Source organism: Lolium rigidum, chromosome 6 (assembly GCF_022539505.1).
Source record: "Lolium rigidum isolate FL_2022 chromosome 6, APGP_CSIRO_Lrig_0.1, whole genome shotgun sequence".
Classification (NCBI taxonomy): Eukaryota; Viridiplantae; Streptophyta; class Magnoliopsida; order Poales; family Poaceae; genus Lolium; species Lolium rigidum.
The window spans coordinates 338,540,169-338,556,332 of record NC_061513.1 but is presented as its reverse complement, the minus strand read 5'-3'; the positions used below and the strand labels follow the sequence as shown (position 1 = coordinate 338,556,332).

Below are 16,164 nucleotides of genomic sequence, written 5' to 3'. Positions count from 1 at the left end.
GTCTTCATCAACAACCGAACGTGTGGCCAGAGTACGGAGGTGCGCCCGTTCGTGGCGCCGGAACCGATCGTGATCAAGATCTTCTACGCGCTTTTGCAAGCGGCAAGTGAACGTCTACCGCGGCAACAAGAGCCTCATCTTGTAGGCTTTGGAATCTCTTCAAGGGTGAGACTCGATACCCCCTCGTTGCTACCGTCTTCTAGATTGCATCTTGGCTTGGATTGCGTGTTCGCGGTAGGAAAATTTTTGTTTTCTATGCAACGTTATCCTACAGAAATGGGTGTGGAGTGAGTGAAACATATGGGGGGTATTTATAGGGTTTTTGAACCGACGGCGGCTGGGCGACGTGGACAAATCAGGTCGCGCCACGTCAGCTAGCCGTTACACACTACCGACCCACTCCAGCCCATCTCTCGCCCGCTAACGCCCGCCTCTCGCCCCACTCCCGCCCGCCTACCGCCCGCTCTCGCTCGCCCTCTCGCCCGCCCCCTCTCTCGCCCGGCCCCGCCAACGCGCCGCCCCCGCCTCTCGCCCTGCTAACGCCTCGCTCTCGCCGCCAACGCGGGCGGTGGCCGGGCGGCGGCGGCGGTGGCGCCGGCGCCCGGCCGCCAGCGCCCAGCCCTCTCGTCTCGCCTCGCTCCAGCCCGCCTCTCGCCGGCGGCGGGGCGACAGCGCCGCGCTCCAGCCCGCGTTGGCACCAGCCCTAAGGGAAGGCTAATGTCACCGGATTGTATATGCCCTAAGTGCAAATTGTGGCATGTGTGTGTTTACGGAACCTTTGGACCAAGTAGTAACCCATGCTAAGTGCCCAGCCGGTCACACCTGTAAATTCCACTATTAACCCCTCTACAAAGTAGGAGAGCTTCTAGTAAAGTCAAAACCATAGAATTCTATTTACTCACTTTAAATTTTGTATCAATTACCCCCATTTCTAGCTAGAATTAGAAACCTTGTACTTTCCATATCCTTATGATCGAGCCCTTTGGTTTTGAAATGGTGTAATGGAAAAAAGAAGTGCTTCAAATCATTGTTTAGTTGAATTGGATGAAAAGTTATGGTATTTTGAATGTTTGTGAAGGGAAAACCTTGTACTTTGCCGAAGGATGATCCCACCCTCCCGATGCAAGATACAAAGCACACCTCGTTAGTTATACAAGAAAAACTCTTGAAATTATCACGTTTATGTTTCACTCTTTGTGAAAAGTCAGTCGATTATTTTCCTCCTCCGCTTTGAATAGAAAATCTACGTAGCAAGGCGATCAACATAGGTGAAAGTGCATGGAACCCCCATGTATGATTTTGGTAGTTAATGATAATTCATATGGACTAATGTGTTTCCATTGAGGCATGCTTGTACATTTGTCCATAGACAATACTTTAACTATATGTTAATTTCAAGTTTGAAAGAAGAAGAAAGTAAAGAAGACCAGTGATGAACAAGATATTCATGGAGTGATCCTAAGATTGATCTAATGAGAGTTGAGTCTATTGGAAGTATGTCTTAAAGAACGATATGGAGTGTGCTCTCATGTTTATATTCAAGATCAACACTATGAATAAAAAAGAAATGAAGGGTAAGTCAGATGAGCCATCTCGAAGAGATCATATGCTTGAAACTTGCCATCCACTGGTTAATCATGGATATATGAAGATATGTTGGAGAAGATGCTCTTCCATATTGGATTATGAGGGAGCAATCCGCAAGATTTCATCAAGCAAGCATTGTTAGAATCGGTTGCCGTCCTATCAAGAGAGCTCTTGAATGAGTAAATTGATTATATCGTTCAGGAGAGCTCAAAGGTCCGTGGAATCATGGTTTTGGATCTTATTTATGTGGTATTCTAGAGCTTGTTGTTATTTCCATGACAAATTCTAGCTCATCGATAACCGATTTTGCATGAAATACTTGTTGCATTTTCTATATCGAGTTTTTGCTTGGTTCTTCGCGTTATAGGTTTCACCTCGGAATTCATGGTAAAATATCCATTTTTGTGGGTAGCTCATGTCGTTATCTGTCCAACAAAATTGTTTTCACTTTAATCAGAGTTTCCAAAATCTATTTACTGTAGTTTTCGTAAAAAGATTTTTGGACCGGAAGTTTTGCTCGGGGAGGCCAGTACTACCGCCTAAGCTGCTTGGCCGGAAGTTTTCTAGTACTACCGGTTTTCCTTCTTTGTTCTTCACCCCCATAAGCAGCTTGAAGTTTGATTTAGTGTTGTTTTAAAAATATCGAGAGTGAAAGAATGGGAGGGTTGGGCTCCTCATCTGGATTTGTGCCATCCTTCATGTACATTGTATCGTGTGCATCGAGTCGATAGTGGCATCTACAAAAACGCCTCCAATTCTACCACATTGGCCCTACTCCTTGCCAAAACGAAATGTAGACGGCGAGACGAAGCTCACTGATCCTATAGAAATTTCGTTGTGTAAAACATACAGGAAAAAATTATTAGGTCATACCTCATGGAAAATTATTTTGCTACAATCAAACACATTTTATCTTTTCATACGATTCAAGTAGGCATGACATATCAATCATATACCTTCCATATTTCTATGTTTTTCCTATCCTATAAATCAAAGGAATCCTAAGTGGCCTCCAGGAAAGGGTTAACTCCAAATGAGTAAGCCTACATAGTCATTAGTAAGGTAATCTCTCCAGGTTTCGTTATCCGTAGTCGATCTCTTAACGAAGAGGTTGCTAATTCTATTTTGTGAACTCCACTTTTAACCTCCTCTTTGTAATTTTGTAACATTAGTTACATCATTCATTTTTTGGGCCGCTTTTAACGTATGGAGTGTTAATATTTACTCTCATCTAACCATTTTTCTCTCATCCTGACATCTTGGGCCTACTACAGGTAGATCTACATTGCTGGAAGGCGCATTCTAGTTTCCTGTTTTCTTCTCTAAATCTGTCCATCCCCTATACCTAACCACACCTGGTACACCTTACACGTATTCCACATCCATGCAGCCACCTAGCATGCCACGCACTGATACCGCCAATTCTCCACCCCTTTATCTTCTAGGGTCACGCAAAAGCTTCGAGCAACGACATTCGTAGCAAGCAAGGTCGAGTTGCCCACCGATTCAGCGTCCACATTTGTGTGCCTATGGTCTCGGGCTATTAGGAACCGAGAAAAATAGTTTAATCGGGGTAATTAATTAGTGTCATAAAATCATAAAGATATGCCACAAACATATATAGGGTAAAAAAGTGAAATTCAGTTAGCTATTCCTTGCCACCCTATCTTCAATGGATAAACAAATCCAATCATAGAGCGAAAGACAAACACAAAGTTGGTGTACACGACTTCACGCCTTTGTGGGTGTCCGTATGCAAAATTTGTTACGCTTGCGTCGATGGCGTGCCTTGAAGGTTAATGCCGTTGTGTAGCACCTTCTCTCCGTTCATCCTTGTCTACGTGTCGTGGAAAACTTCCGCAAGTCATATGCTGGGTGATTCATCTTTGGCATGGGATAAATGTTACTATTATGAATTTACCATTTTGTGTCCCTGCTCATATTTCGGCGGTTAATAACACGCTGTTACCTTGATAAGGGTACTTTCTTTTCAAAACTTATGTTGCTTCTTCATTTTGAGATTTTTTTTACAAAACATGAATAATAACATAGTAATTGGAGGGTGGAAACAAGAAACCGTATTCGTAACGCTTACGAAAACCAGCAGGTCACCAGCGGTTTCCACCGGCGACCCGCCTGTAGAACGGGGAGGCAGCCGGTACGGTGGAAATGGCGTGCGGAAATGACCGCGGCGAGATAATAAAGTACTCCGCCGCACGCAGGCAGGTGTGCCGCCCACCCGACGCCAAATACAAAGCGCACGGCCCCCCTTTTATAGCCCCCCGCCTCCTCCGTCTCCTCCTCGCCCCGTCTTCAGAGCGAAGCCAAGCCACCACCTCCCTCGCGCGCAGGCAGGCAGGCAGGCAGGGGCTCCTTCTTCCGGGCTGAGCACGGAAGCAGCAGGCTACCCACCCACCGCGCGTCGGAGCTCCCCGCGGAATTCGCAGCCATGCTCTCCGCTCGCGCCGCCACCGCGTCCCACGCCGCCTCCCTGGTACGTACGGACACCGCCACCGTCCTGTGCTCTGCTGATCCCGCCTCTCTCGCGCCGCGCCGCTCGCTTCGAGTCGTGCGATTGCACAGTGCTTTTGCATACGAGGAAGTAACGGTTGCTTGTCTGTCTGCCTACGTTTTTCTGTCTGAACAGTGGAAGCGCGGAGGCGGCGATGCGGGCAGCGGCAGCGGCTGCACGAGCTGTATGGAGGTGCGGAGGAGGGCCGCGGCGGTGGCGGTCCGCGCGGCGCCGCCGAAGCGGGTCGAGGCGGTGGCCATGGAGGCGGCCGCCGAGACCGCCCACTCCGACGTGCCCGCGGCGGCGGCGGCGGCCGAGGACAGCCCCCCGGAGGAGGAGCTGCCCGTCACGCCCTGGGCCTTCTCGGTCGCGAGGTGAGCGGATCGGATCCGATCGCCGCGTGCTGGATCTGGGAGTCGGTGGGGGCGGACGTTTCGATGACGCGATCTGGGTGTGGGGGATTTCGATTCATTTCGTTGCCGTTTTAGTCCTGGGATCCATTCGTTCGTTCGGGGTTAGCTGTACGGTTTCCCCCGCGTGTTGCTGCTTCGCTGAAGCTACTACTCCATTTTAGAACTACTCTGCATATTTTTAGGAGTCCATTTTAGAACTTCGACGTGCCTGGACTCTGGAACGGAACCAGGATGCGTGTCTCCTTGCTTGCGTCGCCCGAAACAAATCTAATGGCGTAATGGTTTGGCTTTGTGCGCCTCCATATCCGGTAGATTTCCGCGTACTGTGGGGGCGTTCAGCAAGGCGGAAGATAACTGTCGCTTTCTCCCTCTGGCGAGAAACCCAGGTCAGCCGAGTTTTGTTGGTTCCTCACACACGGTATGGGTTTGCCCGGTATTGTTGGGGTCGCCCAGCTGCTCGCATTAAAATTTCTGGTACTAGTAGTATATTGTTTTTACGTTTTCAATTCCAGTCTACTTATTAGAGGATATTGTTTCGTTGTTTCATCATGTAGTACTAGAATTTGAAAGCGGACCGGGTTGCCGCTGGACGGATTATGAGTAGGTCGTGAGTAGTTGAGCAACGCAACGAATTGGAATTGGTTGTTCTGTTTTGGTCTCTTCTAGTATTTTTCTTGCATTCTTGTTGTGGGTGGGAGTATATTCTAGTCTGGCCCACAGCAATATCTGTGCGCCTTGCTTTCTCCAGTATGCCTGACAGCGAAATTTTCCTGCATATTCGTACTGAATTGACACCTTATGGTGAATGATAACAATTAAGTTTGTCAGTTATCTGAAAGCAATCAGATAACAGTTACTTCAGCAAGGAAAGTCGAGTACCCAATTGATCACAAGAATTTTTACAACTTCTATGCGTAGAATTTTGATTAGGTCGCAAGGGTTCTTCATGTCAACGAATTGGTTGTCTTGTTTTGGTTTCTCCTTTTTCTTGCATTCTTGTGGGGGGAGTATATATATTCTAATCTGGCCCACAGCACTATCTGTGCGTCTTGTTTTCTCAGCTACCCCTGACAACGAAATTTGACTGCATATTGATACTGAATTGAGAACATATGGCGAATGATAGCAAATAAGTTTGTCAGTTAACTGAAATCAAGCAGATAATAGTAACTTCAGCAAGGGAAGTCAAGTATCCAGTTGACTACGAGAACGACCATAGTTGGTGCAATGGACTTAATTAGTTTGGCGCCCTATGCTAAATCAAAAAATGCTAATAAACCTCTCGTGCCACAGTGGTTACACCCTTCTGAGAGATCCTCATCACAACAAGGGACTTGCATTTTCCGAGAAGGAGCGGGATGCACACTACTTGCGTGGCCTTCTTCCTCCAGCAGTTGTTTCCCAGGAGCTCCAAGTATGTGCAACCATCACTAGCCAAGTTGAGCTGTAAATCATTCTGGTCTTCGTTTTCCAAATGGTACTCTCGGTGTGTATGCAGGTAAAGAAGATCATGCACGACCTTCGCCAGTACAAGGTCCCTTTGCAGCGCTATGTGGCCATGATGGACCTTCAGGTAGCCTGATTAGTCTTTTTGATTCTATATTCCACTGAACTATGTATTTGCTCATGTAAGAAGATTGACTATGCAACGTGGGGAATTCGTCCGTTGAAAATCTGATAAAATACAACCAACCTTTATTGCAGTCAAAATGACTTACTGATTGCAACGCTGTTCGCAATTCTTTGTGATTTCAGGAGAGGAATGAGCGGCTTTTCTACAAGCTTTTAATTGATAACGTGGAGGAGCTGCTCCCTGTGGTTTATACACCAACTGTAGGTGAGGCCTGCCAGAAGTATGGGAGCATATTTAGGCGCCCACAGGGTCTGTATGTCAGCTTGAGAGACAAGTACGTTCACTCAGCTTTGACTGAACTTACAAGAGTTATCTGTTTTGTTTATTATTGGGGCTTAATTGAGGTGATTGTAGGGGGAAGGTCCTTGATGTGCTAAGGAACTGGCCTGAGAGGAACATTCAAGTTATTGTTGTTACTGATGGTGAGCGCATTTTGGGGCTTGGAGATTTGGGTTGTCAGGTATGCTTGTCGAATTAGCTGCTTACTTCAGGAACTTTGCTTACATTTTGTTGGATTGATATCCTATAGGGCATGGGAATTCCTGTTGGCAAACTTTCTCTGTACACTGCCCTTGGAGGAGTTCGCCCGTCAGCTGTAAGCTTTCACATATTGTTGCTGTCTCCTTTAATGATCCCACTATATTTCTACCAGCTAAAAACGGCCAAATAATTTCAGTTTCTTAAATGTGAACTTTGCAGTGCTTGCCTATTACAATTGATGTTGGTACTAACAATGAGAAATTGCTTAATGACGAGTTCTACATCGGGATTCGGCAAAGACGTGCCACCGGGGAGGTATGGAGATCTACAAACTTTGCTTGGAGGAATCAAAGTCATTCTCAAAATAACCAACACTTAGGTCTGATCTGTACTTATCCTTGATTGCAGGAGTATCATGAGCTCATGGAAGAGTTCATGGATGCTGTTAAGCACATATACGGTGAAAAGGTTCTCATCCAGGTCAGTTCAGACACCCAGTAATTTTCTTTTTATATAGTGATCATTTTGATTTGTTATTAAAAATAGTGAGCCTGAATCTTCCTTTTGCCAGTTTGAAGACTTCGCCAATCACAATGCGTTTGATTTGCTTGCAAAATATAGCAAGAGTCATCTTGTTTTCAATGATGATATCCAGGTGTGTAACTGTTTGTTTTGTTCATAGAGATTTTGTGTGCAAAAATGATGATGTCATAAAAAGAAGAACTAAAGAGGATAAAGGGTACCTAACATTGGCGCACTTGCATCTATAATTGTTCATGCCGAAGTTTTTAGTTTTATCAGATGTTGTCCATATTGTATTATTCAGTATTGCGTTCAGTTTGTTGTCTTCACGTATTGATATGAAATGTGTTGATTGCAGGGAACAGCATCTGTGGTCCTTGCAGGCCTGCTATCTTCCCTGAAGGTCGTCGGTGGAACCCTAGCAGAGCACACATATTTGTTCCTTGGTGCTGGTGAGGTCAGTGAAAATTTCTCTGTGTAATTTTTGCAGAACTGTTAAAACATGAACAATATGATGATGCATTTCACTGCAGGCTGGAACCGGTATTGCAGAACTCATTGCTCTTGAGATTTCAAAACAGGTAACTAACTTCAATCTTTCAAAATGTCAGTGTTGTGCATACAGTTTTAATGGTGGTGCTAATACATGCTGATATTGATCAATTCATAGACAAATGCTCCAATAGAACAGTGCCGCAAAAAGATTTGGCTGGTGGATTCAAAGGTATGGAGCCAAAGAATAGTTTTTAGCACAATATTTTGAATGCTGCAGCTAGCTGCCTGACACAATATTACTCTGTTACATATTTAGGGTTTGATCGTCAACTCCAGAAAAGACTCCCTTCAGCCATTCAAAAAATCTTGGGCACACGAGCATGAACCTTTGACAACCTTGTTAGATGCAGTTGAGGTATTCATTATTTACGCACATTTAAGAATTCAGTTCAATTATGGTGATGTTTTTTCCGGAAATTGTTCTGTTAACACTGTATCTTACTAAAGTTGGTGTATTATTTCTCAGTCCATCAAACCTACAGTGCTGATTGGAACTTCTGGAGTTGGCAGGACTTTCACAAAAGAAGTTATTGAGGCCATGGCTTCTTTCAACGAGGTATTTTGAACTTTGAACATTATTATTGGTGTTCAACTTTTAACTTCCTGGAACCAGTGAGATGGTTGAATAACTTCTGATAATTAAAATTCTATCTAAATGTAGAGACCTATCATTTTCTCATTGTCAAATCCAACATCGCACTCTGAATGTACTGCTGAAGAAGCATATAACTACACCCAGGTGAGTTTCTCAACGAATCACTGTGATATCCTATTTGAAATGCAACAAAGATTAATGAAAGATGTTCCATGTATGGTCTTATACAATTTTTCCAAAATAAGTTTCGTCTAGTACTCATGTATCGCCATAGCTGGTGTTTCATAATTGGCACAATAAGGACTTCACTAAAACATGCAAATGCATCTTCATATTTGCAGGGTCGTGCAGTGTTTGCCAGCGGTAGTCCGTTTGATCCTGTGGAGTACAATGGAAAGACTTATGTGCCTGGCCAGGTATGATTTTACTCTCTTCCAACGGAAAACTTGCTGGTCCAAAAGCTTGCTTATTCAAAGCAGAAGTTCGTCAAATCTAATTCTTTTGTCTACCCACAACAGTCAAACAATGCTTACATTTTCCCTGGATTTGGCCTTGGTGTTGTCATCTCTGGAGCAACCCGTGTACATGAGGACATGCTTCTTGCTGCATGTAAGTAACTTCAAAGGGAACTGCTGAATATGTTATCCATCAAGCCCTGCCATTCCCCTAACTATCCTACACTTTAAACGATATTCACATTATGGGATCTTTACGAGTTGTTATTCCTTTGAACAGCGGAAACACTAGCTGAACAGGCCACCCAGGAGAACTTTGACAAGGGATCCATCTTCCCACCCTTCACGAACATCAGAAAGATATCTGCCCAAATCGCTGCTAGCGTGGCTGCAAAGGCCTATGAGCTCGGTATGTTTTTCTGGCACCTGAACTCTTTCAGGTCCCTTGGAAAAACCTGGGTTTGAACTTTTGAAACTGACATTGCCCAACTTTTTCTGCAGGCTTGGCGACTCGCTTGCCACGCCCAAGAGATCTGGAGAAATATGCTGAGAGTTGCATGTACACTCCCATCTACCGCAGCTACCGGTAGTCCGGCGGAGGTCAATTTTGCAGTAATAAAAGATATCGCAGGACTGCGATGCTGTTGTTGTTTGTTGCTGTTGTTCCTGCTGCTGCTGCTGGACGTTGTATCTGTCTATACATATGGCATGACTGTTGTAACGCTATGGAAGGAAGTCTAGTGAACCATCTCTCATGTGTGCCAACGTCGGAAACGTTTTCTACTCTTGTCACTTGAATATAACGTAATACTCTCTGGCCGCTGACCCACCCCAATCCCCACTTCCTACACGAACTCCTCTTCCTTACCATTTTTTGTGTGTCTGCACACAGAAATAGATTGAGAGAGGGGGGGCGATGAGAGACATGACGCTTTTGTCTATGTCGGAAAACACACATGGCTCTCACGGCAGTATGGCCAATCACATATAACATCATTTGAACAAGAATTTTGGGACACATGATATATTGGAGAATATGTGTAGAGCGTGCAGACATAAATAACATCTTGTATGTGGAACAAGAATTTGGAATTCGAACCGAGGAAATAGACATCGCTGAGAATACAATCGATGCTTTACACCTTAGTATACACCGGTAAGTTACAAGCTTAATATCAAGCTATGACAACAAAAAAATAACAGTGTGCACATGTCTTTAGTAAATGAGTGGGTATGTCTAGTCATGAATCTATCATAGTGCTTCAAATGTTTCTTCAGATTCCTTGTCCTTCGTATCCCCCTTCTGTTTTTGGTCCGCGTGCCAGTATGGCCCAAGCGCGTAGAACTCTGCAATGACTTCAAGCGGCATGCCTCTTGTTTCTGGCACTCTCATATACACAAATAACATGGCCAAAATGCAAACGATCGCATATAACCCGAAGACACCAGTAAAGCCGAGAGAGCTCATCATTAGAGGAAGGGTGTATGTAACAATGATATCACTTATCCAAAATGTGAGGCTGCATATAGCAGAGCAAATGGCTCGGACTCTGGCGGGGAAGATTTCCGAACAAAAAATGTTTGGTATTGGACCAAATCCCATCACAAATATGCAGAAGTATACGATGACACTTGTTGTTGAAAGGGCAGCATGTAATCCAACACTCAAGTCCACAATGTTGACGACAATCAAAACAAGTAGCGCTAGTACCAAGATCGGTATGGTGACAAGAAGCAGCTTCCTAGACATGATAAGAAAGAGTACATATCACATTTGATATATATTTGATTTGTATAAAAATATATGCACGGAGTCCAACATTAAATGATACTCCATCCATTCCTTCTTACAAGGTGTATTAGTTTTCTGAAAAGTCAAACTATAATATCTTGGTGAATTTTATAGAAAAAACTATCAACCTCCGTAACACCAAATTGATATCATTAGAACTATCGTGAAATATATTTTCATATTTTATTTATTTAGTATTATAGGCATCGGTAGTTTTTTTAAAAACTAGTGTAGTTTGACTTTTCAGAAAAGTAATACCTTATAACAAGGAAAGGAGCGAGTACTAATAGGTTTATAATGACAGAAAAAATATACCTTCTTCCCGCTCGATCAATGAGCCACATTGCAATACCAATAAAGGGAAGCATCAATAATGTCGTAAGGGCACTCATAAGAATAGACGCAGAAGTTGAACTGAGACCAATACTGGAAATAAGAACCCCAACACCAGCTTGGTCAAGTATCTGTGGAGTATAATAGAGAATGCCGTTGATTCCAGCAAACTGCATAGAAGAACGAACTAAGAAAGTTAGAACATATTTATCCAAAGTAACCTTTTTTTTTCTTATTTATTCATGTCTCATTTGACTCTTATATAATGTGTGAAACTAATTCTATAAAAAATGGTCGAGTCACAAATAATATAGTCCACACATTCACGATCCTAGGAAGAAGTCATCTTACCTGCTGAAGTAACTGTATTCCAACACCCGCTATCAATGCACGCTTTACTCCAGGTTCTAATAGATTACCCCATTTTGTGCCTTTCAAGTTTTTCTCCGACGAGTGAAGATCAATGTTCTGACTTCCAAACTGATCTTTGTGAAAAACGGACTTATTAACCAAAGCAGTAGCTTGTGTGAATTTGCAATCTGTTGAATTATCCAAACTGGATTTCTTTTCTGGTTTTGGCACACCTTCATGCAAGTATACTCGGTCCATACAATCTTGTACTTGTCCATTTGAAAACACATCAGAAGATTTCCATGCTAGTTGCCAACCTCCACCAATATAGCCACTTTTCCGAGAAGGAAGCAAACCTCTTCTTCTGTGCGATGTAACCAATTCACTTCTTTCTCTGCCTACTGAACCATCAATCAGTGGATCATTGATATTCTCCTCCATATCATCTCTTTCATGTTCTGGTTCATCCTCTGTGGGTCCTTTTTGATTCTCCTCATCCCACATAGTTGCACATTGTTGTTCTACTTCACCAAACATATTGCATCCCTGCCAGTGTATAAACATAGAGAGTGTCTATGAGGTAAATGTTCTGTTGAATTAGAAAATATGTAAATAAAATGCATGTCACATAAACAAGTGATTCTCGATAGCCGAACATGATTATTGTTAGAAACATATTTAGTACAAAATAAAGTAAACCATGTCCCATGAGATGCATACGGAAAACTTCCAATCATACCTATTCTAAAGATAAGTAAAATGTAAAACAAAATTATCACGGATTCATGCTAATAATTGAAAAAAGGCAAAACCTTGCAATAAACATTGATGCTCCAATGTTAACAAAAAATGATAAGAAAAAAGGTAATGGAAACGCTACATTACCTCAAGGGAACTCTCATGTACACTCCCAATAAGGCTAACAAGTGGATCAAAAAAGGATGCTCCATGACTAGTGAAAGAACTAACAATATTTTCATCTGTGGTTTCCTTAATCATATAGGCAACACGAGGTAAATCTTCTTGAAGGACATACAGTTCAGAGTCTTCACTATTTAAAACCATTGTATCATTTACACTTTCCTTAGGCCTAATTTTGTACTCTTGTAAACACGGAGCCTGATCAATTTTTGTGCCTTCAATAAGACTCGCAATTTCACCTATCCAAAAAGATAAGAATATCAATATTCATTTAATGTTAATATTTAGCAGTACAATAACGAGAGAAGGGAGAAATGAAACTGAAATTTCAGTGTGATTTTTGTCATACCTGAGACATCTTGCCTTCTCCGTAGTCTTTGTAAAACTTTCTTTGCTTCATCGACCCTTCCTTGCCTCACAAGCCAACTTGGAGACTCGGGCAAATAGAAAATGATTAACGCTGAATATATCATTGATGGTATCGATTGTATCCCAAGCATGATTCTCCAGTCAACCTTAGGCATTAGGGACATCCAAAACACCATACAATAGGATAATAACATCCCTAAAGAACCACTTAACTGAGGGAATGTATTTAATTTTCCTCTTATCTCTGAAGGGGCAATCTCTGAGATATATATTGGGACAAGTGTGACTGCCAAACCAATACTGAATCCCATAATAAGCCTCGTGAGTAGTAACATGTAAACTTGTTGAGACCAAAATATAACCATCATCGCAGTAATAAAGGATAATACTGCCGAGACTAATAGCATCATCCGCCTACCAAATGCATCAGCCAACGTCCCTGAGATTGTTGTGATCATTGTTGCACCAAAAAGTGCCATGGCCATGATAGCTCCCTCAACCATTGGCATGCTCTGCAAGTTGAACTCATCCTTTATGTAGAGCATAGAACCTAGCAAAGTCATGCAACATATGTCAAACTAGGAAAAATAATTTGAAGTCTTGGTATGTGTGTAATAATATACAGTTGTACTTAGTACCATTTATCAATATAAACATGATTCAATAAATGTCCTGAATAATATTACGAAGAACCTAAAATTTGGGAAAGCTAACAGTGGAGATGTACTTTTCTCTGAAAAGATTTAAATATATGAATTATAGCACTATCAGTTTGCCTACTCACTTCTTTTTTTAATATGCAGTTTAGGACAAGATTTCAGTGTATGAATTATACAACTATCAGTTTGTGTAGTCACTCTTTTTTTTAATATGCAGTAGGTACGCAAGCAGTTACAAATAAAATCAACACAATGATATTTGAAAATATTACTACATTAATAATAGATTGCAGCCGCATCTAATTCTATTTTTGGTACTTTTCATCCTATCTATAATAAATATCATTGATTTAGTACAAAATTATACCAAATTAACGACACTTAATATGGATCGGAGGGAGTATATATGTGTAGTCTAATAGTAGGCTATATAGGACTTGCATCGGAGACTTTTTACCACATGAAATCTGTTGCATAAACAAGCAGGAAAATACCCTTTTACAATTCGTATTTAAGGTATGAAGAAAGGAATCTTTCCGTAATAAAAATGCCTGTTATGCTTGAGATGGGTCACGCCACCGATTTTTAATATGGACACAAAGATCTGTGTGTTAATTAAACGAACACATAGCCACGTCGGAGTGTATGTACTGCACGTTTGCATGTACAGTTAGTTCCTATCATGCAGGTAGTGTACGTTTACCACTTCCATTCAGTGATTATGCATGTTGTTGTTTTTTATTTAGACCTTGTTTGGTATTAGAGTTTTTTGGAGATTAGTAGGAATAATTCTCACGGGGATTGGGTGAAACCTCTACCTTCATCCAATCCCCACGTCACTAGGTAGCGATAGAGTATAAGTGATTGAGAAAATTACACCAAAATTTGGAGAAAAGTAGGAATTAAACTAGCTCAATGATCTAGTACCAAACATGGTTTTAGGAGAAGTGAGGATTTGGGGTTTCGTGGGATTCCCACGGATTCCCACAAAAACTTTAGTACCAAACAATGCCTTAGCGGGGAGTTGAGGATGATTGTTACTCTGCTATCTGTTGAGAGTCCTGCCTCCCATCCAAATTTGTTGATCCAAAAAATTTCTCAAAATAAGTGAACCTACACATTAAAGTGCGTCTAGCTATATGCAAATTTGACCAAATCTGTATCAACTAATCTGGAACGGAGGGATAACTCATATTCCGATTGATTGAAACTGTAACAACGTCACCCAGATATATTCATTATTCTAGAAAAACACTCCTAAATTTATATCCGGCTTTGCTAATATATAATGTTCGTCACCCTTGCATGTTGGTATGTCAAAGGTGTGCATATATCTACACCCATGTGATCAATTGAGAGATTAACTATACGCACGAGAGAGGAAGATTCTAACATGGGCTAGACAGATTGACAGATTGGTGAATCGTGGTAATGCAAACCTTATGGTAGCAACCCATCCGACTAGCTACAAGTATAAAAGTATATAATAGGAACAGAGAAGCAGAAGATCTATCTTCACCTGCGATACTTGCATTGTCCCACCCCTGCAGTAGATTGCCGATGGAGGCCACCAATCCAAAGAGCACCGCCCCATCGATGGGGGCAAAGTCAGGTAGCATCGTGCGCCAAACTGCAGCCATCGAGAAGGAAACAAAAGACAACTCATCAATTTCAGCCAATCTTACATTACTCTAGCGATCACACGAAGACAATGAACAATGCCGAGTACATGAGATCAGGATCCGTTCCATGACTTACCGCGTTTACAGGCCGACAGATTGGAGCGGGAAGTTCCATGACGCGGTGGAGTAGTGTTGGCCGAAGGAGCACCGGCGAGGCCACCAGTCAACGGAGCGGCCAAGTCTTCCATGTGGAAGACGGAAGACGAGGTTGGCTGCTCGTCGATGAGTACCGCGCCGTAGGCTCCCTTGCGGAGACGATCTACAAATCTAACAAACTACCTAACATGAATAATTATCGGCACAAACTCTGCGAGAAGGCAGCGCTTAAATCTCTGCGCGCGGCATCGAGCGTAGCGCCTTGCACCGCAGGCCGAGTCCGGCTCGGTGCAAAGTCTGGTCTCTGTAAAACCGGCCGTGTTGCTTTCAAATTGGTTGAGTTCGGGCCAGGTTCTCTTTGGGGTGGTGCTACGCATCTTCCGGAGGATCTAAGGCCTTGTTTGGATACGGGAGTTTAGGAGAACCAGTTTTCCGTAAGCTAAGATAACTGCCTAACAAACTAAGTTCCTGTTTGGATGGACTAACTAAAACGTGGATAAGGAATACCAAGTTTCCACAAACCCAGGAAAACGCGTGTTGGCAAAAACGACTAATAGTGGTTTTTGTGAAAACGCGATTACACAAACCACGATTGTGGTCGTCTATGTCTGCTACCTTGGGCGCCGACGGAGACCACACCGTCTCCTCGTACAGTCCGTCCAACTCCATGTCTCCGAGCTTGGCCAACGCCATGACGACCCCAGCGCCTGCGCGGCGCCCGCCTTTGGTTCCTGGCCAGGGCCCGCACCCGGTGGTAAGGTCGACGGCTCGTCGCCGGTGATGGCCGGACTGCTCCATCAGACCCACGACGCCACGATCGCCAGCCCCGATCACACCGCTGCCGGCAGGCACACCACCTACGGCGCGCATGGGTGCCGCGTCTACCTATCTGAGCTCTTCAGAGCCGATTGTCTCGCCAGCCTATGAGCACATCTGCCACGATGAGGTGTTGGTTGCATGCAGTAGGGATGTTCAGCCTGAGCAGCTGTGTAGTCGCCGTGATCAAGGAGCACCTGTTCATGGCGACACTGGGCATGATCTCGCGTTGGTTAAAAAAGTGCTCATCGTTGTCCCTATCGAAGTGATGGAAAATCATGCACAGATCGGACTTCCACCGCTGCTGCCGGTGCCAGACGACCTCATGCTCAACACAGGACTCGCGCGCCGCGTCGGACTGGCCGCAGAGCAGGGGCAGGCCGAGCCTGAAGC

The 16,164-nt window shown here is 43.4% G+C and overlaps 3 protein-coding genes across 3 annotated transcripts; 1 reads left to right on the top strand and 2 right to left on the bottom strand.

Annotated features, from left to right (window-relative positions):
* The first annotated feature begins 3,930 nt into the window (after nt 1–3,930).
* Nucleotides 3,931–9,473, top strand: LOC124660211 (NADP-dependent malic enzyme, chloroplastic-like). The gene is made up of 20 exons (XM_047198004.1): nt 3,931–4,081; nt 4,235–4,473; nt 5,806–5,926; nt 6,011–6,085; nt 6,268–6,419; nt 6,500–6,605; nt 6,675–6,740; nt 6,845–6,940; nt 7,034–7,105; nt 7,197–7,280; nt 7,506–7,604; nt 7,681–7,728; nt 7,818–7,871; nt 7,959–8,057; nt 8,169–8,258; nt 8,364–8,441; nt 8,639–8,713; nt 8,816–8,906; nt 9,033–9,161; nt 9,254–9,473. Exons 1-20 carry the CDS (start codon nt 4,037–4,039, stop codon nt 9,340–9,342), a joined length of 1,908 nt encoding a protein of 635 aa, XP_047053960.1. The 5' UTR covers nt 3,931–4,036; the 3' UTR covers nt 9,343–9,473.
* A 453-nt stretch (nt 9,474–9,926) lies between these two features.
* Nucleotides 9,927–11,642, bottom strand: LOC124664874 (monosaccharide-sensing protein 2-like; the record flags this gene model as incomplete). The annotated part of the gene is made up of 3 exons (XM_047202297.1): nt 9,927–10,494; nt 10,860–11,047; nt 11,229–11,642. Coding segments are annotated over 3 exons (1,092 nt in total), but the record flags the coding sequence as incomplete, so codon positions are not given.
* A 791-nt stretch (nt 11,643–12,433) lies between these two features.
* LOC124664873 (monosaccharide-sensing protein 2-like) lies at nt 12,434–15,825 on the bottom strand. The gene is made up of 4 exons (XM_047202296.1): nt 15,543–15,825; nt 14,936–15,118; nt 14,697–14,807; nt 12,434–13,068 (listed from the first exon to the last, which is right to left on the bottom strand). The coding sequence occupies exons 1-4, from the start codon at nt 15,823–15,825 to the stop codon at nt 12,434–12,436; spliced, it is 1,212 nt and encodes a 403-aa protein (XP_047058252.1).
* Nucleotides 15,826–16,164: the final 339 nt, after the last annotated feature.